Below are 27689 nucleotides of genomic sequence, written 5' to 3'. Positions count from 1 at the left end.
CAAGTCCTCCTTGGTTCTGTGCCTTGGTCTTTTAGTTCTATCACTGGTCTATGGGGACCTGTCAATGCATAGGTCAGATTATTAGCTAGACCTATATAGATTCAGGGATGTGCAGCTCAACACGAGCCTTTGAGACTTCTGGAGTGATCACGACGTAAAAATGAAAGGACCCCAAAGTCAGCCTCCTTCAGCTCGTTTCTTCTGAAGAGACACTTGCTATTGAAATTAATCTGTCTTTTGTAAAGAATTACATTAATATTAAAGCAGACAAAGCTGAATGAATTATCAACAATAACTGAATTACCGCAACTGGAGGTTTGCGCTGTGCTGGTCCTGCAGCCTCGATGTTTATGCCTAAGCACTAAGGACAGCATCGTTTAGCCTTCTCCTTGGCTCACAGTGATAGCCAGGATGGTATGATCGGCCGAGCTGGATTCAGAGTTGGTGCTCCAGATATGTGATTATGTATTACATGTCATAATTGAGAGTGATTGCTTTGATGGATACATTTTTACCCCTCCATGGTAGGAATCTGTTTTGGACCCCAGCTCTAACACCCGTGTTACCTACATGCCAAGAAGACAGAGCACATTCAAACCAAAGAGTTTAGGACCGGCAGATCTAGGTTCCTTCATGTGACTTTTTATGTGCTCAGATCTTTGGTGCTGGTATATTTTGTGGCCCCAGGATATAACGAATGACATTGTGTCTCCAAATTAGGCCTTTCTTTGTGCCTTAAGTATTAGACAAAGGGGAAAAAACATTCTGATATTGGGAATTTTTTCTTCATATAGAAGATGTCTTAGAAAGCCTAACTTTTAATGCATTATTCATTCTTGTAAAAAACTTCTGATTAAAAGCAGGCAGGATGATAATCAAATATTGAAAACTATGCAAATGCAGCCCCGTCAAGCTCCTCTCAGCGGTGCCAGTGTTTTCCAGGGCAAACACACTCTAAGTGCATTTTTTGCTCTGAAATCAGACATATTTGGTAAAAATAGAAATGAGTGATTCTCTTATGAAATAACACAAATTATGCCTTGGGAGAATATAATTTTGCTATAAAGTAGGAAATGTTTGACTAGGAACGAAAGCAAAGCGCGACATGTTTATAAACACGCTATCAAGCAGCTTGCCAATGGGGGCGCCACCGCCAGTGGGGGAATCGAATAAATACTCACGGACACACGGAGTAGGAAATATACATCTTGATTTTATAACGTGTGTGCTTTATTTTTTTTTTTACACAAATGGAATGGAAGTGTTGAATATTTACACTTAACAGGAGTATAAGCTGTGCAGGATCTCTGTAAACTCCAGCCAGGCCCGGAGTAAGTCTCTCTCTGCAACTCCCTCCCCTCCCCTCTCCTCCCCTCCCACATTACAGCTCGGTGGAGAAAACATCCTGTCAGGGAGAAGCACAAAAAACTGTCATAGGAAAAGGATCTAACGGGTACAACCTGGTGCACTCAGAAGGTAAGATACACTTAGGAAACACAAATTTGAAAAGAAGAAAAGTTTTCCATCCCAGTGGGAGTCAACCGGGCCACTTGGCTGTCCGGCCTCCTGAGCTGCAAGGGAGATCTCGCACTCCTTCAGCTGATCGTCGGCGACATTTTCTGCCTGCCTTAGCTTGTCTTCAGCTGCTACAAGAAGCTGCACAGCTGTACAAGAAAGGATTCCTGAAGCACAGGTTTCAGTGAGGAAGGATATTTACAGATTGAAGTGTGAATGTGTGTCCAACCACGTTGAATTGTACCTCATGTAACGTGTCTACGCGGTATGCACCCCATATCTACCATTTTACCTGGTGCATACCCACAGAATTCTCTACGGAGCTTCCTGGAGACTCAGTTGTCACAGGAGACGCTCCACATGCTTTAAGGGAACTGATGTCTCCCCAGGAGTGAGTGACTCATTAGTATAATAAATTTAGGGATTTAGTCTTAGTCCTCAGCTTAAATGCGTTTTGTAGAAACTTTTAGGCAGGACCAAGACAGTAAAGAAGATGTTCATATCGCTAGCGAGTCTATCCAATCTCACCAGAGCAATCACCAGCTGAAAAGCAGAAGGGGCTTCACGTGGAAATGAGAAAAAGAAAGGAGGGGAAATCTCTCTCTCTCCAAAACAGGGCGGTGTCATGGCTTCAGTGAGGTTTTTTTTTTTTTATGACAGTAGTTGTTGGGGCCAGAGTTTGCCTCTGTTAAAAGAAAGCATCCTCAGCCTGGGTGGGGCTGGGAGGGAGTTCCTGGAGACTGGGAGGTCCAGGCAGAGGCTTCCGGGTGCCAGGGGCCCGCAGCTCTTGCATCAGCACTGCCAGGGCAGTGGTGCAGGCCGGCTCCAGGTCAGGGCCTCACACTCAGCTTTGCTTTCTGGGCTGAGTAAGTAAAATGGTGACCCCAAGGATTTGCGTTGTTAGTCCATTGCGTGGACTTGCTGTCTGAATCAGCCTGAGCCCTTTAGAGGACAGGGAAATTGAGGGTGTGGGTTGCGGCAATCGGCGCTAGGCAAGAAGAGGGAGGAGGAGCTTGGGAGAAAGGGTTACAAAGGGAAGCAGGAGATGGAGGTGAAGAAGAGATGGACCGGGAAAGAAAGGGGAGAGAGGAGGGGCAAGGCCCACAACCCAGGAAGGATAGAAGAGGGTCAAAATGGCAGAGGCGATGAGAGAAGGAAAGCCGTAGATAAAATGAGGGGAAGGAATAGGTGAGCGCCAGAGGTGGGTAGAGCATCCCTGGCTGCGTCCTGAAGGGCTGGCAGTAGGATCTAAGACAGCTCACAGAGGCTTCTGAGTGCAGCTTCATCTAGATGGGCTTGCCAAGTGGATAGAACCAACCCCTGAATTTGGGTCCGGGAGAAAAGGCCTTCCAAGAGTAGGCCATCAACTCTCATGGAAAAGAGCGATAAGCGAATGAATGCCTCAGCGATAATTGGCTGACAGGTGAGATTTCAGTTTTGGTAAAGCTGAGACCCCCATGGTGCTACACATTGTACCAGAGCATGAAAAATAGCACCAGTGACGCGATCTGGCACTTTTCCGAAAGGGCCCAGCATGAGAAGGTGACACTGTGCCCCCCGCGAGCCTTCAGATTGGGGAGAGCTCCGGACAAAGTTTGCAGTGTTAGCACCAGTCTGGCCCAAGGCTCCAGGCGCATTTGCACCAGATGGGATCTGGGTGACTTTCATGCCATTTTCATAGATGTCGGATTTGCTGCAAAATACACCAGTTCCTTGGAGCCATAGAGACCTCAACATTGGGAAGCGCAAGACAAAACAACAAAATGGATGAGTGAATTCTATAGGAAAGACCCTCTCACCAAGGTGCTTGGCGAGTCTTCAAGCAAATATATATGTATATATATTTATATAAATCTACATAAAAAATCAGTGCTAATGCTAATCTGGAAGCATCTACACTGGGAAAATAAATAATTATATTACTACAAAACCAATGGTTTGTGGTTCAATTTGATTGTACTCAGCCACAGCAATACTATCAAATGGAAAGCACACTGCACAACTGGAGAAAACATCTACTCGTTAATGACAGTCCTCTAAGGTAAAGTGGTTGCATGCTCAGTGGAGAAACCAAAGAAGTTATCATGGTGGCCTATAAAGAGAGCTGGGATCAGGAATGGCATTCTAGTGGCAGAGAACTCCGGAGAGCAATCTTGATGGAAGTTGGCCTCGACCTGAAACTGATGATTGGCAGGCATGGGAGCATCATTTCACATTGTGAGCCCTCTAAGGCTATCTCTGGAAAACTGAACTCTCCTATGAGAGGGGGAAAGAAAAGCCCAGCTGCAAAGGCAGCCTCAAGACCATATAGGTAGAGGCATACTTTTGTATTTTAATGTTTGTTCTGGTGACTGCAGCTAGGCAGACGATGGTATGAACGACCCTTGATTTTGGAAAGAGACTCGGTTGTAAGCCCCGATGTTCTAACTTAGAAGAAGCCCCATCACTCTGATGGCTCTGTCTTTTGTTCTTGTCCTCCAGCCTACATGCTGGTTGGCTGCACAGTGTGGCAGAATCCCTGCCAGGTCTTGATGTACCCCAGAAATAAGGCGATGGGGCTTAACCTGGGTATGTAGAGAACCCAGGTATGAGTAGTTATTAATAACACTTAAAAAGTCTCTCTCTGAACACCTTGGGCAGAACCAGTGCTGACGTCACCATCGGTGCTAAAGTGGGAAGCTAACTCTTATGTTTCAGCTTATAGGCTTCAGGAGGGTTTTTTTAATCCCCCAAATCATCATTATCATAATTGTTAGAAAAATGAACTTGGTCCAGGTGCAGCCCTAAGGAAGGCAGTTCAATTGGTTGAGCTCAAAGTCATCAACTGTCCTTGCCTTGTGGTTTGCCCTATATACTAAACAAGGAAAGTGCATCCCTCACCACTCCCAACCAGATAACTTCTCTTTTTTCTCTTCCTCAGAGAAATAGCGCATCTTAGGACAGGTCTCCCCCTGCAATGCCAACCTGGGCTGTTACAAAACACCTAGTTGCTCTGTGAAACAAAGAAAAGATAATCCTAATGACTTCTGGTTTGCCGGAATACTGAATGGTTCTTGAACTGTATGCAAGCGACTAGGAACAAAAGTTGAATTTGACTATCTACATGGTTGGCTCAGGCTATTTAACTGGAGAAAAGCAATCGTCCCCTTTTGATTATCTGTGTGAGTTTATCTCTGAAAAGCAATTGGCTTTAAAAAAAGTAACAGAAAAATATCTCTTCCAAAAATATCATGAGGGTAACTATTAAGGGATGTGTCCCATAAGAGCGTATCACTAGCGTGTGAGTGGGATGGGGATGAGGAGGTGGGTGAGGAAGGAGTCTTAGGCAGACCTGGGGGGAACGCTGATGCTCTGAATGGGTCATTGGCAACAAGGGGAGAGTGCAACCTCAAATTTTCAAATTTGATCATCCGCTGAGAGTACGTACATTTAGTCTTTCAATGGTTTTCTTCATCTTTACAAAATATTTCACAAAACTTTTAACCTATAGAAATTCATTTCTATACATTTAATATATTTTATTGTATAAATTATTCTCATCGTTAGTGCCATCTTTCAGCTTATAAATGGCAAAATCGACAATCATAAAGCTAGTCCAGGTGGAATCCCCTCCTCGGCAAGGTCAGCCCTGCACACCCGCTGCCTGTTTTACGACACGCTTGTCTTTGCACACGCCAGCCAAGGAAACTAAGCCATCGCCCTCCCCTGATAGTACGTCTCCTCCAAAGGGACTCTTTCTGGTTTCCTTATTTCCTTTGCTTGTTAAGAAATCAAAGGATGTGCATAGTTATAAAATTCAAAGTGTACCAATTACAGAGGTGTGGGTAAGGGGGGAGGTTGGTGAGGTTCGAGTGCTGGCAACTTTTCTTAAAGCAAAAACCACAGAGAGCTCTGCAGCTAAATCAGCTCTGCACATCTGCTGGGGTGAGAAGGCTGCCCATCTCTAGGGCAGAGAGCCCACCAGAGGTTCATCCCTACACCTGGTACTTTGAGCAAACCAAAGCCTTCCTGCGATGTCTTTTCCGTCCCACCCTTTGGCCTCTGTTTCCTTCCTGGCTTCACACAGTGTGTTGTACATTCATAAGGATTCACATTGACTGCAAAAACATAAATGCAACAAAAACGTAAAAGCCTCCAAGTATTATATTATATATATTTTGTTGTTCTAAATGCTCTTCTGCCGTTGTCGGAGGTGCAGGAGCTAATTTATAACTTCTCCTTTGAGGGAATCCAGACGAAGGGCCCAGACTGCTCTTCAATAACAAGCTTGCATTGGTTATATATGTCTTCTAAGGTGTCTCCTTGGACAATAGCTGTTACCAAGACAGAAACACCCAGGATTAGGAGGCGTCCCCTTGAAGTAAGGACAGTCAGTGATCTCTCACACAACAGAAACTCAAATCAGTGACAGACAACTCATCAGGAATCTTAATGTCCCCTTCCGATAAGTAAGAAAGACCTGTCACAGGAGCGTGGTCACGCCAATGATGCCTACAAGGAACAGTGTGTTCTCTCTGTGCCCCAGGTCAGTAATAAATGTGTCCCAATGTTTCTGTGTTCATTCCCAGTTCTAGCAATGAATCATTTGCTTGTTTCATGGATGCCTATTCTGAACCAGGCACCGGAGCAGAGCACAGCACACGGCAGTTTCAGAAGGAAAACTCCCTGTCTGGCCATAGGGTTTCTTTAATTCACTCTAGTGAAGGCAGAAATTCAGGTCTTGTATAGATATGGAAATAATAAGAGTTTTAGACCGAAATGTTGAGTTAACTGTAAATTACTAAAAACACTCAGTTCTCAGCATAGATTTAAACACATTTTGTTGTTTCCTTTGAATAAATACTATCTTGGACTTGGGTCTCCAAAACATCAGCATGACCCATCTGTTACCAAGGCTTCAAGACAAACTATTATTGAAATAGAGCTTGCATCTTTTGGTTTCAAATACAATTTTCAGATCACACTAATGAATGCAAACTATGAGCCAAACAGTCGTTATTTTGACTTAATTTTCCCACCTTGGAAGTGAACTTTGATCCTCTAGAAGAGCAGCAAGTGTTCTTAACTGCTGAGCCATCTCTGCAGCCCTTTGACTTTTCCCATCTGGATGTTCTTTTATCTTTTAGAATGACGTATCACTCACATTACTGAGAGAAACCTTAGCATTAACTTAAGTAAGAATAGCTGTGGACTGCCCTGTTATTGGCTCCTTTAGTGTTCTGAATACGATTCAAAATAACTACATCAAAACCCATCTCATTTCATGCCAGTAATTCATGAGGGAAGTTGTTATATTTAATGTTATTTTTAGACGGTGTTGTATTTGGAGGGGTCAAAGTTGGCACCTTGTGTTAGCCAGTTAAATACTCTACTACATCGCCAACTCTATCTTGTTGATAAATCATTGCGAATCCGCTACAAGACAAAATTCACCAAGGCTGGTTTCTCTCTGGGTTTAGCCAGTGTTTCATGAGTACAGGGAAGAAGAGAAAGCTAAGGACATCCATAAGAAATATGTATTCTATCCCGAAAACAGCATGTTGCCAAAGACACTTTTAAAAAAATCAAAAGCTATTATTGAACTTGCAACAGCGTTAACTGAAACATCTCCAAGCATGTCCTTCTCATGCTCCTGACTGAGGAGACAGGCTGAGGTCTGAGACTGAGCCTCTCCAGTTTTCTGAATCTACCAGGGAGATAGTCTCGTGAGGCATCATGCCTAAGATCTCCTTAGTAGTGGGAAGATAGCTCAGGGGCATCTACCATTCGTGATTTAGAGCCAGTGGAGAACTAGGAGTGAGCTAACAGCTGACTCAGAGAGGAGAGAATCCAGAACCCTAAACCAACTGGATAAGGCAGACAGCATCAAATAAATAAATAAATAAAAAAATACTAGGCAATCTCAACTAGAAAGTTTTGGGGCTTAGCTTTAGCAGGCATGGAACCTATTCTAAGTACAATAGCACTCAACTTATCTTCTTTTCTTGTAGTATCTGGGCCAAGGAAACTTACCTGTAAAATATTCTCCAAATTCTTGTTCTAGTTTAATTGCCCGGTCATAGGTTTTCTTTGCTTGTTCCTCTGTTAGACGCTTATTCATCTCCCTGAGAAAATGAGGGTTTGCTATTAGGACATGAAGAGACTATACCTTATCCCTCCTATTTTAAAATGCATAGCCAAAAAAGAACCCCATAGGAGGCATCGTTTAATCTTAGTAGCTGTTGAGGCTTCATTTAGGATTCATTGTTGGTGGAACCTTTTCAGGCGTTGAGGGTTCCATGCCAGGGCATCCACTTTCTTGGAGGATAGGCATCGTGTGTAATATTGGATGGAAGTGGAACCTGTCTCTTTGTGATCTGTAGACCCTGGTGTGGTCTGTTTGGTTCCTGAAGTCTCTAAAGCGAGACTGAACTTCCTCTCCAGCAGGCCTTAGAGTATTTAAATGAAGCACTTGTGTGTTGTTTGAGGTTCTGCTTCATCAGAACAGACTGTCCTCCAGCTACTTCTTTGTTGTATTTCTAAACCTAAACTTCCTTTGGGTAGATTTCCCCATCTCTAAAATATATGTAAGACACAGAACTGAAGACAGTCTTCCAGAAGTGGTCAGAGGGAGGAAAGAGGGGGAGGGTACCTGGGTTTTTTAGGCAGCACTATACCCCAGATGACCGGATTTGCCTGTTCTCAGATCCTAACCTTACAAAAGGTTTAGTTCCTTGCCGTCATCCCTCTTAAGGTCTGTTCACCCACCATGCAAATCTGGTGAGCAGAAACAGAGCTTCTAGAGCCTTATGTTAAGATGAGCAGACCCCCGAGGCTTCTGCAGTTCTAACTACTCAACTCCAAATGTTGAGGCAGGCCCGTAGTGACTAGAACTTCTTGTTCTCATGATCAGATGACAGTGGGAGTGTCTGCTGAAGGTGGACACTCCAGTGGACACAGAATAACTGAAAAGTGCTGGGACCACAATATCTTCAAATAAGACTATAATCAAACGATTTAGTCAAATGGTGAGCTAGAATGGAGGAGCTTGGTGTAGAAGGATCTCTAGCATAGTAGGTATAGAGTCCAGTCAGAACAGTTTCTAATGTTTAATAGCACACTAGGGTAAACGTGGTTGCCAGCAATTGATTGACTAGTTCAAAGCAACTAATAGGGATTTGGAATGATCTAAAGATTAGATTCAAGCAACAAATGTTTGAGGCACCTGACTTGACCATTACATTTTGTGCTTATGAATACAACTATTATACCATATCCCATCAACACACACACTTACCATCTCTAAATTAGAATACATTTTAAAAGCCCAAACAGAAAGAAACTCTGATGCCTGCTTGATTTTTTTTTTTCAGGTAGGAAAATGACTAAAAAGGAATTATACCCAGGACTTTTTCTACTAGTTGGGTCTATAGACATGTTGTTTGAACATATGATACCTTAAATGCTATCTAGGCTCAAGGACAAAGAAGGTGGGAAGAAAATGGATATTTCTCTATTCTTTCTACAATGAACTTATTGACTCCTAACCAGTATTAGTGTTATCGTCTCAGAATCTCTAGGCATTGAAAGTAAAGGTTCAACCAAATGAATAGACATTTTGTTTGCCAAGTTAGGTACATTTCTGAAGCATCCAAGCCTTGCATGCCACTTAGGGGCCAGAGTTCCCAGGTTTGGAGTGCCTGGGCTTAGTCAATCCCTTTGCTAGTGCAAGTTATGGGGACTGGAGTAGTCAGGGGATACCCCTAAGTTATCTGTAAGGTAATCAGGATCCTAGAGTAGGAAGTTGAGCCCCTTCCCACAACCACAGTCTAACAGAGGTCATGTGATAGCCATGTTCCAAAAGATGCCAAGCTTCGCTATGTGAAGAAAGAAGTTGGGCATGAGTTTGGATGCCACAGAGAGCTGATGTCCAAAGTAGGTGTTTCCTGAACCTTGTTGCTATGAATAGTCCCATCACATTCCTCAGAGTTCACGACTAAGCTTCGAGCTCCTTGAGGGAGGAACCTACGGCTTGTTCATTAGGCTGATTCAACACTTGTTGGATGAGCGACGGAAGGACTAAATGGTGGTTGAGGCAAATAAACATAATCATGGCACAGATACATGTAGGGGTAAACACAATGCATCATGAGCGCAAAGCCATAAAAGACCTTAGGCGGGGGTAGGGTGCACAGTAAAGCATCTCATCGCAATGGGGAAGGTCTGGAAGTCAGAAGGCAGCCCATTATGGAAACATCCCTTTCATATATGGCCTTGAACTGACGTTCCCCAGAAGAGGCAGCTGTGTGCTTGCTCATAAGCTCTGTGGCTGGTGCACACAGGAAGTAATGTGTGCGATGGCGTGTCCCTGACTCACAGTGACAGCTGCCACCCTTGTCTTCCAGCTGACCGAGCTTTGGCCCTTCCTGGGGGATGGGCAATTCAGGACAGCATGGCTCCTGAAGTAAAAGCTTCAGGAGAGAGTGAACCACAAACAGCCAGCCTTTAGGAATGAGAGCGCATGGGGCTGGGCGCCATTACCACTGCAGTGGGGATCCATGAATATGGCCGCAGCAAATAATGCCAAAGGCACTGTCCTCTTGTGACATCTAGACTTTGGCATGCTTAACTTTCCTTGGTGGTAAGTGCCTGTGACAGGACCCTAAGGTGGAACTAAATAAGTCATCTGGTAGTCAGGGAAGGAAGCAGCTCTTCCACTAAGTACCAGATGGGCTGTCTCCCAAAGTCACGCTGGACTAATGTGCTCCTGGTCCCTCAGGTTTTACTTCCCTAGGCAGCCATCGGTCCTGCAGTGTGTTTGTGACGTGGACTAATTTCTATTTCTGACATGAGCTTTGATGATGCTGTTCCCAAGAGGCAATTGCTACCTTTCTCTTCTTAATGTTAGCATTGCATAGCTTTGTGTGTGCGGCTGTCTACAGTTGATAAACCACTCTCCATCATGACATCTGTGGTTGTTAACTAACTTTATGTGATACCCAGCTCAGGAGAAGTTTACTGCATGCTGCTGGAGTAGTAACAGGAGGGCTCTTTTATTAACAACACAGTTTCCTATGTGGTAATTGTGGTCAATGTTTTCCCATCAGCTTCTAATTTTATTGACTTATCTTAGCAACAACCCTTGTTTGCCTTTACTTTGGGGGATATCCTTTGCTTTTGGGCTATAACTCTGGTGCTTTCCCCAGAGGTCAACTATGCATTTTTAGGTTACGTTAATTCTCGCAGCTGTCATTCCAACTGCGGTGGCTCAGTTTGCAGCCAGACAAATTGTCTGGTCTCCTCAGAGACCAGACAGGTAGCTGCTACCCTCAGAAAACAATGGCATTCATCTCTGGGAATAAATACTTTCTATTTTTATAAGCATTGTTTCCCAGTGTGTTCTGTACGGCTCATTCCAACAACATTCATCTGAGGCCTGCCTGGAGGCAGCATTCGAGCTAGGCTCTTGTAACAGATGCACTGACGTCATCTCTGGCATCCTCCTGGGATCCGCTTATGTGTTTCGTCATGATAAGGTTGAATTAATGCTCCCTAAAAAGCAACCTCGTATCTTTTGCAAGAGTACTATTTCCAAGTACTTACTCTGACAAGGAATCTGAGCCCCTATGACCTCATTTCAGCCCTCACTCTACAAGGTACACGTTAATGCCTAGTTTATAGTTGAGGATCTAAGGGAGCTCAAGCAATTTGTGCTGGGGTTAGACGATGGATCATGGTAGAGCAGAGAGCTGTCCTGTCTGTCCGGTTTTCACATCTCTGCCGTTGACCTCCCTGCTCTGCTCCCATTACCTATAGTAGTTCCACGGTTCTGTAGGGTTGCCTAGAGGGGTGTTCTGGTGGATTGTGAATATCTGCCTACTTTGTTTACTGTTATTTGAAGAAAGGTATTATACAAGACCTTTGGTGAACCATGCACTTCCCATGCTGATATATGTGCACAGATGTGGAGATGGATCTATTAAGGATATTATAGGCATGCCACTAGGGAAGACTGTTGAGAAACATAGTCTGTATGTTTTAACATAGAGTCAGAATTCTAAGGGCGATATATAATGTCAATGGAAAGATTAGGAAGTATTCTTTGTTCCCTCTATAAAAACAAAACAAAACAAAACAAAATGCCCACATTTAAAGGTTTACCTGTAAAACTGTTCTCAAAGTTAAGAGACAATGTAAAAATGAGTCAACCTGCCATTTGCCAAAACCAAAACCAGAAACTCAAATAACTGCCCCCTCCACCCAAAAACCCCTTAGACCAAATGAAACTACCAACAAACAGAAAATGTACAGGTTAAAGCAATTTGTAGGATCATAAAGAATTATTGACTCAAAAAGTTTAATAGATATATTAGAAACGGGAAACGCTCAACGATCAGCGCTGGCATTTCCCGCCATGATCCTCTGTGGTAAACTGCCGCGGTCGGCTGTGCACTTGGAGCAGGGAGCTGCGTGAGGACTTGGGCCCTCTACTTACATCAGAGGCTCCAGGGACTTGGGCTTTATGAAGATGGCGATGGGATAGAGCTGGGCCACTTGTAACCGTTTAATCGCGTTTCCTGACACGTCAAGTATACAGTGCTTGCCCTGGCAGAAGGGTAAGAAAAACGCCAGGTTAGAAATAGCAAGAAAAAAGGCCAGTGTCCAGTGAAATAAACTAAAGCATGTTTTAGAAAAAGGTATGAAATGATAGGTTTTTAAAGACTGAAAAAGACAATGGGGATGTTCTATTGGGATCTCACCAAGGCCAGCTGGCCTAGGTCTGAAAAGCATGGGATAAATCCGGACTAGCTGAACATAGCGGACAATGAGGAATACTGAGAATTCAAGAACAATTGCAGTGGGTTTTTGATCCTACTGCACGTACTGGCTTTGTGGGAGCCTAGGCAGTTTGAATGCTCACCTTACGAGACCTGGATAGAGGTGGGCAGTCCTTGGGCTTCCCACAGGTCAGGGAACCCTGATTGCTCTTCGAGCAGATGAGGGAGGGGGACTTGATCGGGGGAGGGGGAGGGAAATGGGAAGCGGTTGTGGGGACGAGGCAGAAATCCTTAATAAATAAATAAATTTAAAAAAAAATAAAAAAAAATAAAAAAAAAAGACTGAAAAAAAAAAAAAAAACAAACCAAACCCAAAATTCCAAAGAACAATTCTAGGTCTGTGAGGTAGGTACTGCTGACTGCATTTTACAGGAGAGAAGACTAAGCACTACTGGCCCCAAATTCACCGGGAGGAAGCCTGAAACCCAGCTCCGGAGCATGGGCAGAGACATGGGCAGAACTGCTGGTTGGAGCAGCCCTTCTGTCCTCTTATCCTGCATCAGTGTAAAACCTATAAGGATGGCGATCACAGGAACGCAAGCAATTCTTGTGTTGGAAGGCAGACACATAAGCACTGGCTTCAGTTTTATATTGTCAAATGCTGACTGTGCAGTGCTGTGTAAGCTTATTTGTTAGCAGATCAAAAGCCCGTCCCTTTACAGTACTCCTCACTACCAGTGCAGTGGATGCTCACTCATTGCCGGGAGCTATGTCATAAAATATATCTGGAAGAGGAGTCATTTGCCACATCTCCTTCTACCTCCTGGAGAGAAGTGGCCTGATTATTCTGAGGCTAGGAGATCTTTACGCAAGACAAAAAAAAGGCATTTTTATGTAGGTAGAAGCAGTCCTCAATTAAGAACACAGGGAGAGTTCATGTGTATACAAAATCAAGAGTCCATTGACCACTAGAATGCCCATGAGACATGCAAGAGGCTTCATGCCTGACCACATAAGCAATAGACTCCAGGTTTGCTCTCTGAAGTACATTGGTTACACATAAGATGTTACGTGATGTTTCCTCATGCACTAGCCAGTATTTTCCCAGTTAGCACAGGCTGTGTTTACATGTTCAAAGAGGAAAACAGGCCTAATTTTCCAGATTACTGACTAGAAAGGATCCGTATAGCTTGACAGACTCTAGCGGTTTGGAAGAGAAAACTAGATACGTACTACTATGTTATCAGACATTACACTGCCTACTGTTGATATGTTAGTGAAGACATTGATATAGCTATTAATAGGGGGCAGCAGGCATTTCCATAGATGCTGACAGTGCACTGACAGAGTCAAGTATACGCTCTCTACCCTCTCCTAACCAAACACCTCTCTGTCCTTAGCCATTACTTAACATAAAAGAGAATGAATATGTAGGACTTCTCTATGTGTGAACGGCTTATCTCATTTATGTAATAACCATTCCTTTTGCTGCAGAGGGTATGCTTCCATTCTTTATGCCTGAAAATTCTTAATTGTGGTGATTGTCTACTTACCTCTACCTACTTAGATAACCTACCTACTACCTACCTACCTACCTACCTACCTACCTACCTACCATCATCATTAGATTTTCTTTATTCACTTGTTACAGACATTGCCGCAGCACCATAGACCTGGAAAAATTCCTTTGTTGTGCCCATTTTCCTCTTTGGATCTGTAGCCAGCAGTGGGACAGATAGTTCAGGTAGATATAGTTTTCAAGATTTATTGTTTTTAATTGTGTGTATGCATGTATGTAGGGGTGTGTGCACATCAGTGTAGGTCACGGGGTCACGGGTGTTGGATCCACTGGAGCTGCAGTTACAGGCGGTTGCGAACATTTGGTGTAGTGCTGGGAACCGAACTCAGGTTCTCTGTAAGAGCCAGAAGTGCTCCTAACCATTGGGTCATCTCTCCAGGTCCTGACTTTAGTTTTGAAGTAGCCTAACTTGCTCTCTCTGAAGGCTATGCTAAGTTCACATTTCCCCAACAGAATATCAAAGTTTCTTTGACTTTCTTTCCTCCTTTTGTCATAATAGTCATTTTTAGTGGGGTGCAGTTAAGTTGGCTTTGATTTGTTTTTCTTATGTATTCACCATTTTTTATATATATGTTGGTCATCTAATGTCTTCTTTTGAGAAATGTCTGTTCATACCATTTGCCTAGTTAAAACAATTACAGTCATTATTTGTTAAGTATTTAGCATCCCTGGATGTTGTAGACCATCCCTTTGTCAGATATCTAGCCGGCAATTATTTTCTCCCATCCTGTGGGTTGTCTCAGTTGATTGTTCCCTTTGTTGTGTACAGTTTGATGTAATCTCATCTACCAGTTTTTAAGGTCCCAGCCAATGCCTTGAGGTTCCCTTGCTATTTTCCCCTAGCAGTTAACGAATCTGTCTGTCTGTCTGTCTACTCATCTCTACTTATTTATCTACTCACCCATACTCTAAGAGGATGTTTGTATGGAATAAGATGAGGTTAAGTTTTAGAACTCTGCCGGAAGGTCTCAACTTGATCAGTATCCTGTATTGAAGAGAGCATCTTTTGCAGTATTTCTGATACCTTTTTTGAGATGTGCTTTGTCTCTCCTTAGCTGCCCCCCCCCCCCCCTGCCCCAGTGTCCTTCTTTACAGCCAGGGTTGTCCTGGAACTTCTAGTATCTCTTGAAAGCTGAAGTTACAGACATGTATGACCACTCCTGGCTTTGTCTCTTATTAGGTTTTATTTTTGTTTTTCTCATTTTTAGCTTCTGTGATGCTAGACTAGTGATCATGAATACCTCAGTGTTTCCTGGTCTTGTAAGGTGTCCATTTCTCCATTTTTAAAGGCCAACCTTGGTAGGTACAAGATTTTTTGCCTTTTTTTTTTTAATACTTCTAGTTTTGGGCTATCTCACTGTGTTCCCTTTTAAACTGTAGAATATTTTTTTTGAGGCAGGGTTTCTTTGTGTAGCATTGGCTGCCCTAGAATTAGCTCCATAGACCAGGCTAGGCTAGCCTTGAACTCAGAGCTTCAGCTGCCTCTGCCTCCCGAGTATGGGATTGAAGCATGTACCAACAAAGTGTGGCTTTACTTTTGGTATCTTGTGTACAGGATTCTGTGGTAAAGATCATATTTGGGTTATACTTATTTTACCGCCCTATAAGCTACCCATTCTTTTACGTCTACATAGTTTTCTTCTGTGCCCTGATACTCCCCTCCCCCTTCTGTGCTTTTTGAAATTTTGGTATTTGTTCTTTAATGCCTCTCTAGATCTTTGACACTCTTGCTATTCTTCTTGTTTTATTTTTATTTGTTTTATTTCACTGGGCTGTTTTAAAAATCCATCTTGCTGTTCATATAACCTTTATCCATTTGATCTAATTGGCTGTTGAGGCTATCAATTACAGTTTTTGTTTGAAATTTTAAGTTATTTTATGAGTTTTTGCCTGGTAAGCGAGAGGAGTTTCCTCTGTCCCTGGTGGTGGTCTTGCTATCAGTGGTCCAGGGTACCACTGGCCTCTGAGGCGATGAGGTTGGTTCCAAAGCATTTTTCCTCTGCCCAGTGGTATGATCCCAGGGACTGCATGGGGAGAGGGGACAGCAGAACTACAGAAACACCCTCTATGCTGGTCATTGCTGGTCCTGACAAGGTGGAGTGGTGGGTAGCGGTATTACTGCCTGAGGACGGGGCAGGAATCATGGTGCTCTTCCCTTCTGCTGAAGTCATGGTGTTTGCCAGTGTTAGTCAGGGTTCCCCTTGAGAACAGAGTTGTCCGTGGTGATGTGACAGCTGGGGCTTTGCTGTCAGTTTTCCCCTTCAGCTCTAGTGCCTGCCCTGGAGTGAGGATGAGTGGACATGAGTATATCCAGGCAAAGTTTTTTTTTTTTGTTCCCTATTCCTGTTTGCCGAAGGTCAATGTGAAATTTCTCAAGCACCACTCAGTGCCTGCCCTCAGTCCCAGCACTGGCATGAAGCCACACATGATGTAGCCTGTCTCCTAATAAGGACATCATAGTCTTTCTTGTCTGTGTCTCCACACCCGTCCCTTACAGTGCAGGTTATTATTCAAGAGGCTTAGGTCGCAGTCACTCTGCTGGGTTAAGCTGACGTCACAAGCCAGCCACCCCCTGATTCAGTAGAGTAAAATGAATGTGGGGTTTCACCAAGGGAAAACGCAAGATTCTCTGACCCTTAGGGGAGTCCAGATCCAGACAGGAGCTCTGTTCTCTAAGTGGCTCCCGAGTCTGGCAAGTTGGATGTCTTCTGGGGAAAGATGTGAAATCCTTTTCCAAAACAAGGCTACTGTACAGATTCTAGGTTGTTTATCTTAACTGGAATTTTCCTGTAGTAGCGTTGCCAGCGTCTACACTGCAAGGGTTTGCTGAGAAGCTCCTTGTAATGCTTACTCTTGCCAAGAGGAGACATCTCCACCCCTGGCTTCGGAGATGCTGTTGCCAAGATCTTTTTTTTTTTTTGCTTCAAGCTATTGTCTCAGGTCCGTGAATGCATGGCTCTCCTCTTTCTTTCTGATTGCCAGTTTTCTCTTACCTCATTTACCTTAAAATGGAACAATCTACCTGTTACTCTGGGTCTCTGTGGAGGAGGATAGTTGTTTAATTCATCAGTATATCAACAGGGGATTAACATCAAAAGGAGGGATCACACTGAGCCAAACAGACAACTGTTTTCCTCCTATAGATTATCCACATGTCTTTATATGTAAAGTATTTTCCTACCTATTCTCCCTTCAATAGTTACCTCTTTTCCATGCTTCTGATATTGTCAGGAACAGGAAGAAGGGAACTTCAGCAACAATGCCCATTCTAAGTCAAGAAATATCCAGCAGCAACAGGCTGGACCATTCTCCCATGAATCTCCCTTCCACCTTGAGAATGTTAAGTTTTCAGAGAGAAAAACTCAGAGTAACCAGGCAACTAAGGGTAGCAAAGCTCCCTTAAAAAGTTCAGCCTTATTAACCTGGGTCGAGACAGTGAGCCAAGAACAAACCAAGTCCCCATGCACCACATGCTGTGAACTGTCTGGGCTAATGGGTCTCCTCCCTTCCCTTCCCTCTATCTACAATGCAGTCAGAAAGCAATGGCATTACTTTAAGGCAATTCTCTCCATGGATATTAGTTTGCAATCAGGAAAGAGCAAAAGAGCAATGAGCAGAAAAGTTTGCTACCAGAACCTTCTTCAGAGAGTCTCGAGAACTGGCAGACACAGGCAGACCTACCCTTTCTGCTACAAATCTCACAGACTGCACACTGGTTCCATATAAATTGTCGTTGTACTGGCCAGCTTCGATAAATTTGTGCTCTTGAATGTCCTTCTCCATTTGCTCTCGAGAAATGACAAAGTGATAGTCTCTGCCATCAACTTCGTAGTCACGCTTTGGCCTTGTAGTATCTTTGTAAAAGAAGAAACAGCGAGAGTAAGATGCATTTATAATTATGAACTTCTTCTTTGTCTGAGGAGTTTCTCCACTATTCCTTCAGCACAGATGGAGATATGTCATGTGTAATAAGATGGGCCATGGCACAGTAATGAATGCCAGTCTTACCACCATATAAGTAAGGATAAAACAGGACAAACCACAAGAAATAACTTCTTTCAGGTATCAGGGTGCAGCTGTGATTATAAGGGATGAGAAACCTGTGAGGGACAATCTGTATTTATCCTGCCTTTCTGCCTCGATGCTAATTCTAAATGGAGAGTCCGGAGGCCACTCAGTGTTAGCAGATACTGCGGCTCGCAGACAGTCGGGCATTGGGGCGGTAGAAAAAGCCACACATCTAGCCACATCTGGAAGGCTCCTCTGGGCTGACTTGAGGCCTGCTTCTAAAGCAAATTACACACAACAAGCTGGCCTGTCATTACATTATCGCTTTACAAAAATGTATAAAGGAAGATAACTGAATTCAGACTCTCAACAAGAAGGCACGGCACCCGAGTTTGAGCCTGCACACATGCACCTCTAGCACCCAGGATTCATCGGTAGAAAGGTCATAAGTTCCAGGCCAGTCAGAACTACATAGCGAGACCCTGTCCCCACATAACCACTGCCTCAAAATACATAGCACTACAACACATAGAACAAAATAGATTATGAAGAAGTAAGTCATAAAGATGGGAGAAAACGTGCCATGAGAATTAGGGAAAGATAGGCATACAGTTATGAATATGTTTAGGTATTTAAAATTCTATATAGTAAGAGAAAAATAGTTCCAGGACTGAAAGTCAGCAAATACAACAATGTTATGTCAATGTTTTATTAAGATGACAAAAGGAAAATGATCTAGCTATACAACTTTAAATAGTAGTTGACCTACATCCAATATTGTAATCACTTTAAAAAACATTTAATCTTAAAATTGATCAAAAGTCAAGATAAATGTATCCCCAAATATATCGATTATAGTAATTTATAACACAAAATTACATTTTATTATAATAGTATCGTAAAGGAGGAGAAATCAAAAATATCTATAAACTTTTTTGTGAATATGGTTATTTTAAATTGTTCTATAACAACTTAGATTTAAAGATATAAGTACGTGAAAAATGTATTGGAGGAAGAATGATTTTGTTTCTGGTTATTAAGTGGCATTCTATACACTTCAATTCTTTGGCTAACTTATTTTTTTTAATTTTTCAAATCCTGTACAATCAGTATGTACTTATTCCCATAGAATAGTGCTAGCCATGAATAAAGAAAAAGGGGAGTGTGCAGGGGAGAGGGGGAGACGGGCAAGTGCAATTATATTTAAGGTTTTGATTTCCTTCTCTCAGATGTCAGATGCTGAAAGCAAACCAGGCTTTCCTTTGCCCCTTCCCACCTAAGACATTCTTAGGAGCTATCCTGCTTCTTTCCAGAGTCCCTTCTGGGAGCCTTCTCTTGAGGTCCAGAAATCTTCCCCACCCTCCTTTTGTCTGTATGATGCATACAAGTAATTCCTTCTTTTCTTATGACCCTAGAATGTATCTGTATACTGAAATGTTTGAGATATTTGAAATTATAAATCTAAAACAATAGCAGCAGCAATAAAAAATGACTCATAGAGAGGAGCTATTTGTTGGGATCAGATGGAAGAGCCTCTATCTAATAATGCAGACTGCCCAGCGGCCCCATCTCCATGCACAGGCCATTTTTGTGTGAGAGGGAAGACAGAGAGGTGTGGTAGTGGTGTTTGAGAAAGGTAAGACAGACTGATTATTAATGACTGTGTTCAGAGGGGCTTGGAAATCTAGTTGTCTATAATCTCAAAGTTTGAAATCTATAGTGGCCTATAGGATAGAGAACACACACACACACACACACACACACACACACACACACACTCTCTCTCTCTCTCTCTTCTGATAATCCAGAACCACTTGGCTTGAGGATTGACACCCAGAGACGATTTCAATGTGAGGTTGTGCTTCTGATCGTCCCTGGTCTATGGATAAAGATGCTATAGCGGTGGTTTAATCAACCTAGAAGATCCCACTGAAACTTATAAATGGCCTGTTGTCTCAAGTGCTCAGGGAGGTTCCAGAAGGTCTTGCTATCTTCTGGAGATGAAGGTTAGTCCTTATCAGTAGTAAACAATGTGTGGCAACCCAGATCAGGAGGGTTAGGCAGATGCCCTAAGTTGGGTGCTCAGATAACAGGTACCCGATGTTTGCCTCACACCAGAGACTCTTCATTGAGGAGCAAGATTACACTTGATCACCCACCGAGGAGCCCAGTGTGGGCCCAGAGAAAAGAAAAGCGATACTTACGGGGCACGCAGGAGCCAAATTTATCAGGAAATTCAGATATCAAGTCATCATTGATTCGATCCTTCATGGGGCCCAGGATAATCACTGGCCGGGTGTAGCTGACTGAGGACAGGAAGGGAAGATGATATTGAGGGTGACTTCAAACCCTGCAGTGTGGATGCAGCCCCGCACCTCTACAGAGGTGATTCTTCAGGGCAAACTGCCAGCAGCTAAGAAGTGCTAAGGCCTTCCTTCACTTGGGGTTAAACAACCCACAACACTATCATGCAGAAATGGCTAATGTTTAGCTCTCAGGATATTGGCTTTACTGCCTTCTGGGATTTGCTAACAGAGAATAGAACAGCTGTAGCAGCTACCAAGGAAATGGAGATGGAACTTTGTGTCTTCTCTCAAAACCTGGATTTAGGGAGCCCCAGAGGGGGGGGGGGGGAACCAACCAGCTTTTTGGTCATTGTTTAAAGTCATCGTTAGTAGCAGTGATACCTCATGCATCTGTACTTCCTTTTCCTCAGAGGACACTATCTGCCCTCTGGTGGGGGCTTCCTGATTCCTAAGTGCTTTAGAATGTATCTGAGTCTCCGTGGTGCAACTCCCCATCTGATGCTTCAGTTTTCTCGGCCACATCTCTGTCAGCCATCATCAGCCTCTGAAATGTCTACAGAAGCTCTGCCCCCTGGAGCAGTTTGCCGGGGGCCAGCCTCTGAGGTCTGCTAGGAAGTCCTTTTCAAAACTGGGCTTAGCGTCAGTTTTCCTGGGGCTGTTCTGCATCACCCCTTGGGCTCAGGTTCCTAAGTGAGTAAGCCACCATCGTCCGGCTGACAGGTACCTTCTCTGCGAGGCCATGCCTCTCAAGGACTGTTCTGTCCCCCTGGGAGCTGTTACTGAGCCAGGGTCTGGGGCAACTGAGTATTAAGCTGAGTTTGATGTCATCTGTCATAGCTTGGGAATCAGGAAGTTGGGCTTGCCTGGAAACTTACTTTCCTGCCTTGTGACAGGTTCATAGGAGAGAATGAGATCTTCTTGTCCTCCTGAGAAAGAAGAAAGAAAAAAAAAAAAGGAAAATTACAGTTGTCAAACAACCAGCCACACTCGATAGCTACAGTTTCTGCTCTGAAACACAATAAACCTACGGTTGAGGGTTAATTTTCCTTACGCTCGCTCCTTGAACCATTCAACAATCCTTCATCTTCATAAAGCTCTAGCGTCTGCTTATCACAGTTGTCGGGAGTCTGTCGATGGTTAGTTAAATTAGATTCAGACTGAGGACATCGGGGTTATGGTTGTGGGGCAGAGCACATGCTTAGCATGTGGGAATCCCTGATTTCAATCCCTGGTCCCCACTTCGAGTTGAGAGGTATGCCCTAGGCTATCGATTATGATGGATGCTAACTCTTGCTGTGAAGCTTCAGGATGAGAACTAAGAGGAGCAACGTTGTAAAGATGCCAGTATCACCAGCAGTGTCTGCTGCATGGCCTTTGTTTCTGGGTGGGCCATGAAGCCACGGTCTACTGTGGAGCCTAAGTTCAGTGTTGGCAATCAGTTTTAGATGATTTATATGCTGGACCAAATGAGTGGTCTTTGGGTGGTCTCGGGTCAGCCGCAGATCCCCAAGGGTCTGCTCTTATATCTGCATTGGGGTTAGTGTTGTTCAGCCTTTGGTATGAGACTAGGTTAGGGCTGTTGAAAACAGATCAGTGTCTGCTAGAGGGGACATTTGAGGAGGAATGGGGAATGGTCTTTTCCATGGCCAAAAGACAGCGAACCTCTTTGCTCTATACTATACTATACTATACTATACTATACTATACTATACTATACGGACTATGGACTGTCCATCCCAAACAGACTTAGTATGCAATACCAGTTTCTCTTTCATAGCTCCAGTCAGGGGAAAGCGAGCTCTTTCCATCAAAGGCGGTAACTACACAATAGTTTTTAACAACTGCCCTTGATTCCGGAAGTTCTTTGATGTTTGTAATTGCAGGGCATAGCGGCCTTCAATGGAGCCTTGGTAGTGGTACAGGGCAAAGATGTGCTTTTCATACATTTTTAAGGGTGAGCAATGGCTGCCAACTGAAGTCATGCCTGCCATCTACCGCCAATGGGACTTGCTGTTGGTCCTGGCACTGCGAGGCCACACTGTATCCTGAAGGCACAATGAGACTTGGTATCTCTCCTCAATGGCGCCTGTCCAGAGCTGCCCTGGAAGTGCTCAGGGGGCATCCACACGTGTCAGAAGGGGACTGGTGTGGGTGATGCAGAATTTTATATATGGGGGGAAAGAATGATTCTGTGTGGATAAATTAAACTACACAAAGCCAATGTTTTAGATAAAAAACAAGTGATTGCTGCTACGGCTCAGTCATCTGGTCTGAAGACGCCAGGAGAAAGGTCGGTGCCACTCAGGCGACTGTGGAGGGAGAGTTTGCGGGACAGTCGCATGGCTCCCTGGTGCCAGCAATGCTAGACTCTGACTTCATAGGGAAGGCTTGGTAAAATAATATGAAAGGAGAGTCCTGATAGCCAGGCAAAGCTTCCGGTGTCAGGGGACGAACGTCAGAGGCTGCCCGTAATACCAGTCATTCCATGAAGATAAACGTGCAGCTCCATCTGCCACTGTGACTTGGGGTTGTAAGAGGTCAGAGGACTCTCAGCGAGATTGGCATTGTGGAAAAAGGTCCTGCTCGGCGTGACTGTGAGTGGGATCGTTTCACGTTGGGAAATGCAGTTTCCTCTGAATAAATATAACACACCATGCTTCTATTTGAATCTCTTCCAGTCGTCTTGCAGGCCACCCCAGTGGGATCTTCTGAATGCAGATCTTGAGTAAGACATCTGGTGTTGGTCTGCATCATTTGTGCTTCTGAAAACCAGCACGAGCCCAGCTGTGATGCGAGAATTGCTTGTCCACTGCTTTTTGGGATGTTTCTTACAGAAAGAGCTGGCTTTCGTTCAGAGCAGCAGTACTGGCAGGGAGTAATGGGCCCTCTTTACACATGCCAATCCTCAGGCCCTGTGCATGCATAGGAAGCCAGGGAGAAGCCGTCCAAGTTGGGCTGTGTAAGAGCTGTGCATTCAGTATCTTATGCCAGTGTTCATACTTAAGTGAAAACAAGCCCAATGAGGAGCGGAAAGAGACAGATTGGAAAGGGAAAATTCCATAGCAACGGAGAGAGAAAAACCCAAGTCTTTATGTCATTCTTCAGGCCGCAAAGGGCTTTCCTTTCCTAGCCACTGGCTTCTTGCTTTCATAGAATTTCTTGGGTAGTTGGTACTCTGGTGACCCATTTGATAGATGGAGAAGCTGAGATTTGGAGAATTTGACGAGGCTCATTTGCTCAGCTAGTAAGTAGTAAAGCCAAGATCTAAGTCCACACTTGCTTTTCTCTGTGGAGTCTTTTCGTCCTATCTCAGGAGGGTGAGAGATGTTGACTTCTCTGTGGGAATCATACAGCTTCCGGTGAACAATGGCCGTGGGTCTGAAGAGGACAGGGTGGCCGGGAGGCCAGAAGAAGCCCATCCGTCAGCACCAGCATTTCCATCTTCTCTCGCGCCCTGCTGATAGATCTTTTCTCTGTAGTCACCCTTAGAAGTTATTTTTCTTTTCGTTTGTCACAAGAGTTTGGCACTCAGAATAACAGCTGGCAAAAGGTACAAACTCTTCTCGGTCTTGTTTTGGCAACTTTGTGGCTGGCAGTGGGCAAGCAGCACACACTGCGGGGGTTTGCAGCTGCCAGACATCCGGCAGAGCTGTTTTCTAACAGACCGGGCACAACATGGGGCTTGTGCATCAGTCACAGTGAGACATGGTTAGTGCGAAACCCCAGTGTGCTTTCGGGAAAGAAAAAAAAAAAAACCAGAAGAGAGAAGAGGGGGGTGGGGGATCCGTTCTAGTCGTGTTCTATTTAATGGTTTAAATTTAGTTCCCAGTGCTCGTGCCTGGTGGCTTCGCAGAGTCAGAGAATGTTAGTGCCAGGACAGGTTAGGCGACGTGCTTCCTACATGGCACCTCTGCGGCACTTGGCGGTCCCCTTTCTGTGCCCTGAGAGGGAGTGCACAGCACTCTCTGCCTGAAGGGCCATCTTAAGCTCTTCCTCTTCTATTAGTCTGGATGCTTTGCCTGTGCGCATGTCTGTGCATCCTTGCACTCTTGGTGCCTGTGGAGTCCAGAAGAAGGGGTTGGATTCTCTTGGAACTGAAGTTATGGACAGCTGTAACTCAGGTCTTCCGCTGAGCCATCTCTTCAGCTCCTCCAAACAGTTCTTCAAGCAACTATTTCCAATTGGTTACGCTTGACATTTGATTTACGTCTATTTGTTAGCTCGGTGTCTCTACAGGATAGTCAGAAGATCAAATTACTTAACCACCAGAAAGCCCTTGAAATTGGGCTTAGTATATAGTTAATACTATATGTGCCTGTTAGTCTTTTCAACTTTCCTGGGATTTTTTTTTTTTTTTCCCCAGGACAGAGTTTCACTGTGTAGCTCTGGCTGTCCTGGAAGTCACTCTGTAGTTCAGGTTAACTTTTAGTTCACAAAGATCTGCTTGCTTCTGCCTCCTGAATGCTGATTAACCACCTCCCAGCTAGTTTTAGTCTTAATAATCTGATTAGCAGTACAGAACGGTTACAGAGTACCAGATTAAACAGCAGGACATTGGGGTTATGAACCACATGGTGGAGTAAAGGGTCCATGAGAGCCAGAAGCACAAGGTCTCATTGCAACTTCGGGGCTATCACTTATCAGTGAGGTACACAGCTCTGGCTGCCCTCCTATGCAAAGTAGGCTCTCAAGATAAGACCTAACAGCATCATCGCAGAAGTTAAAGAGATAATAAAAATAAGAGAACTAAATGCAGCCATGGACAATACTTGCAAAAAGTGGAGTGGGAAAGAGTATGGGGGCCACAGCCAACAACTCTTAGGAGAGTCTTGGATCTCCTCCTCTTAGAGATTGCACTCAGATATCCTTGTTTGGAAAATCCTAATTGAACTGGTGAATACCGGTGGGCAAGAAGGAAATTGTCAACTCCCACATAACAACCATTATGCGAAAAGAGCTGGACGGAGCTTGAGATAGTTGGTCATCAGCTGTGGGGGCCTGACTGGCCCTGTTAATACCTGTTTGGTATGTATTGCCCCCCAACACAAGGACAACTGGAAGGTATATACAGAAGGGCCAAAACCATGAGCCTTAACTTTACCACTTTATCGGTGGAAAGCAATATGGAACTATCCAACAGTTAAGGTTTTGAAGTGGTATTTTGTATAATTAGGCAATATGCCTGTTAATTAATTAATTACATATTAGCTGCTACTCAATACAGTCGGACTTGAAAAAAAATATCCTGCAATGCTTAATTTGGTGTAGCAGGTGTCTGAGTTGTGTTTCAAAGTGGAGGCCTATAGGCACGCATGTGGAAGGCTGCATGTCTCCAGAAGGGGGCGTGAATGGTGCTCTGCGCACTGTGCAGCCTGGTAGCCTCAGACCGCTTTGCATCCTCCATGTTTTATAAAGCCGCCTCGGCTCCAGATTGAACAGGCAATGTTTTCACAGTGACAAAGAGGAGTCTTTCCATGTTTGTTTGTACTGCCATTCATGAGATTAAGATTAGTCTCAATCATAGCAAAAGCCAGAAATCCTAGAAAAAAAAAGTCTATTTTAATATCAAAGTTGCCTCTCTCTGGAATACATGTCTGGGCCATGCCCCTGCCTTTCTGCTGTGACACTGCCCCTCACGGAAAGTTCTTTTCTCCCCTTTGATACGAGCTCTTCTTTCCAAACCTTAGTGCACAGGTCACTTCCTATCTGGAAGGAGCGTGGATGCACCTGCTCTCCTGGAGTCAGACTTTATCCTGCTTCCTACAGCTCCTGTTTATTTATTAAGTTTTCTTTCCCAGTACATGTACAGTGAGACCCAGGCTTGATCAATTCTCGTACTGGGTTTTATAGCACCGAGAAATGGGACCGTGCACGTAGAAGCCTCCAAATGAATCAGTTAATGCTCCTCTTAGCTTTGGAGGAAATCCTGGCGTGCCTGGCCTCTATAGTCTGAGACCCCAAACATAATGAGAATACTCCACATCTGCATCACTGCCGTCATGGCTTCTGCTCCAGCTTTCTGCCATCTCATAGGTAACTTGTGGCATAAGCAATTGCTTCCTTATTCCCTCAATAAATATTGGTGTGCAGCTACTATTTTGGGGGAGGAGGGAGAGATTGGAGTCATCCCAGGACATCATCTCAATGGCTCAAAGATAAGGCCTAAATTCTATGACTTAGGTTCTGGAAAAAATATTCCAAAAATGTAATTCCCAAGGAAGGTAGTACACCCCATAAAGAGGACTGAAGAATAAGGGGTGCCATATTCTTTTTCTATGGCTCTGTCTACTGGATGGGAGCAAAGCCTTGAGAGCTGAAAACTAGAGAAATTAGTGTCTGTGGTTTTCATGAAACCAAATAGGTACATCACATTCCTCCTCGTTGGAAGGTTGAGGGTGCCTCACGGAGTCAGAAAGACAAGCTTTGACCCCTCCTTCTTGACTCATCTGAATTGAAAATCACAGTTTGTTTTTTTCCTCTCCTACCGTTGGGTTACGAGAAGGAAGAAAGCAACCACATTGAACATAAGAACTCTGAATCCTTCTGTCAGTGAGACTTGATAGGATACATCATTTTGACAATTACGCAACTTTAACATTCTGCCTGGGCATCTTACCACAATTTTGTCAGTCTATCTTTGGTCTGTGCCACATTTCTTTTCTGGTCCTCACCATGACCTGACACTCTCCTCTGTCTTGTGTGTGCATGTGTTCTACTGGTCAATAGTTTGAGTCTTCAAAACCCCACTCGAGGCTACTCTTACTAATCGGTACTCTGCCTCAAAAGCAATGATTTTTATAAAGTACCATACTTTATTGGGGTAGGGCAGGGATGCCCCAAACAATTTTACTTTTCAATTAATTTTCAAGCAAAAGACAATACCAATTTTTGCATTGGTATTCATTGCTGTTGGTCCTGTACTGGCCTGGCAGTTTTCTGATGCCTTTAACAATTGCTTTTGGGGAACCCATTTTATTAAGGAGTGCAAATCAATATTAAAGATACTATAAAAAACCCAGTGGTAATAGGTACCTAGATTAGTCACCAAAGACCAGGAAGTAGGCAGCAAGAAACCATGAGGGCTGATTAGAAGGACGTGCTTATTGTCTGGTAAATATTTCCATACACTAAGCAAATGGCTTGAGGTGTCCAAAGAAAGACAGAGGACATTTTTCAGTAGTTACCTACCTTTTCAGTTATGATGTGACCTAAAATGTTTTGGAAATTCTTTCAGCATTAGATGAAGAGTTTTCTATCAATTTCCCAGCCATCCCTCAAATAAGGTGAGTCGCATAGGTGTGCTATGTGTCTCAAATCTTAATCAAGGAGGAAGTGGTACAACAGACACCCATCTAAAGGAGCACTGTAAGAAGTGTTGCTGCTCCAGGGGCAGGAGGGAAAAGGTAAAATGCGGAGGAGAATAGAATCATGACCTTCTCCCTTCCTCCACGGTGGTTAAATTGATTAGGGGAATAGAAAGTCAAAATCCTCCATTATGGGGTCACAATCAGCTGAGGTTCGAAT

The 27689-nt window shown here is 43.9% G+C and overlaps 1 protein-coding gene across 24 annotated transcripts in view; it reads right to left on the bottom strand.

Annotated features, from left to right (window-relative positions):
- Positions 1 to 1208: 1208 nt before the first annotated feature.
- The window catches only part of Dlg2 (discs large MAGUK scaffold protein 2), a 1645338-nt gene continuing 1618857 nt past the window's right edge, over positions 1209 to 27689 (bottom strand). For all 24 annotated transcript variants that reach the window (XM_041643707.1, XM_041642302.1, XM_041642110.1 and 21 more), the window contains 6 exons: positions 21041 to 21091; positions 20064 to 20165; positions 17533 to 17705; positions 11990 to 12099; positions 7528 to 7619; positions 1209 to 5828 (listed from right to left, as the gene is read on the bottom strand). In XM_041643707.1, coding sequence (XP_041499641.1) covers positions 5722 to 5828; positions 7528 to 7619; positions 11990 to 12099; positions 17533 to 17705; positions 20064 to 20165; positions 21041 to 21091 — 635 coding nt within the window. In that variant the 3' untranslated portion in view covers positions 1209 to 5721. The remainder of the gene's footprint in view (positions 5829 to 7527; positions 7620 to 11989; positions 12100 to 17532; positions 17706 to 20063; positions 20166 to 21040; positions 21092 to 27689) is intronic.

The sequence above is a fragment of the Microtus oregoni genome, unplaced genomic scaffold, assembly GCF_018167655.1.
Source record: "Microtus oregoni isolate MIOR12 unplaced genomic scaffold, Mior012 000000F_ref0000247, whole genome shotgun sequence".
Taxonomy (NCBI): domain Eukaryota; kingdom Metazoa; phylum Chordata; class Mammalia; order Rodentia; family Cricetidae; genus Microtus; species Microtus oregoni.
This window is presented reverse-complemented; position numbering and strand designations above follow the sequence as displayed.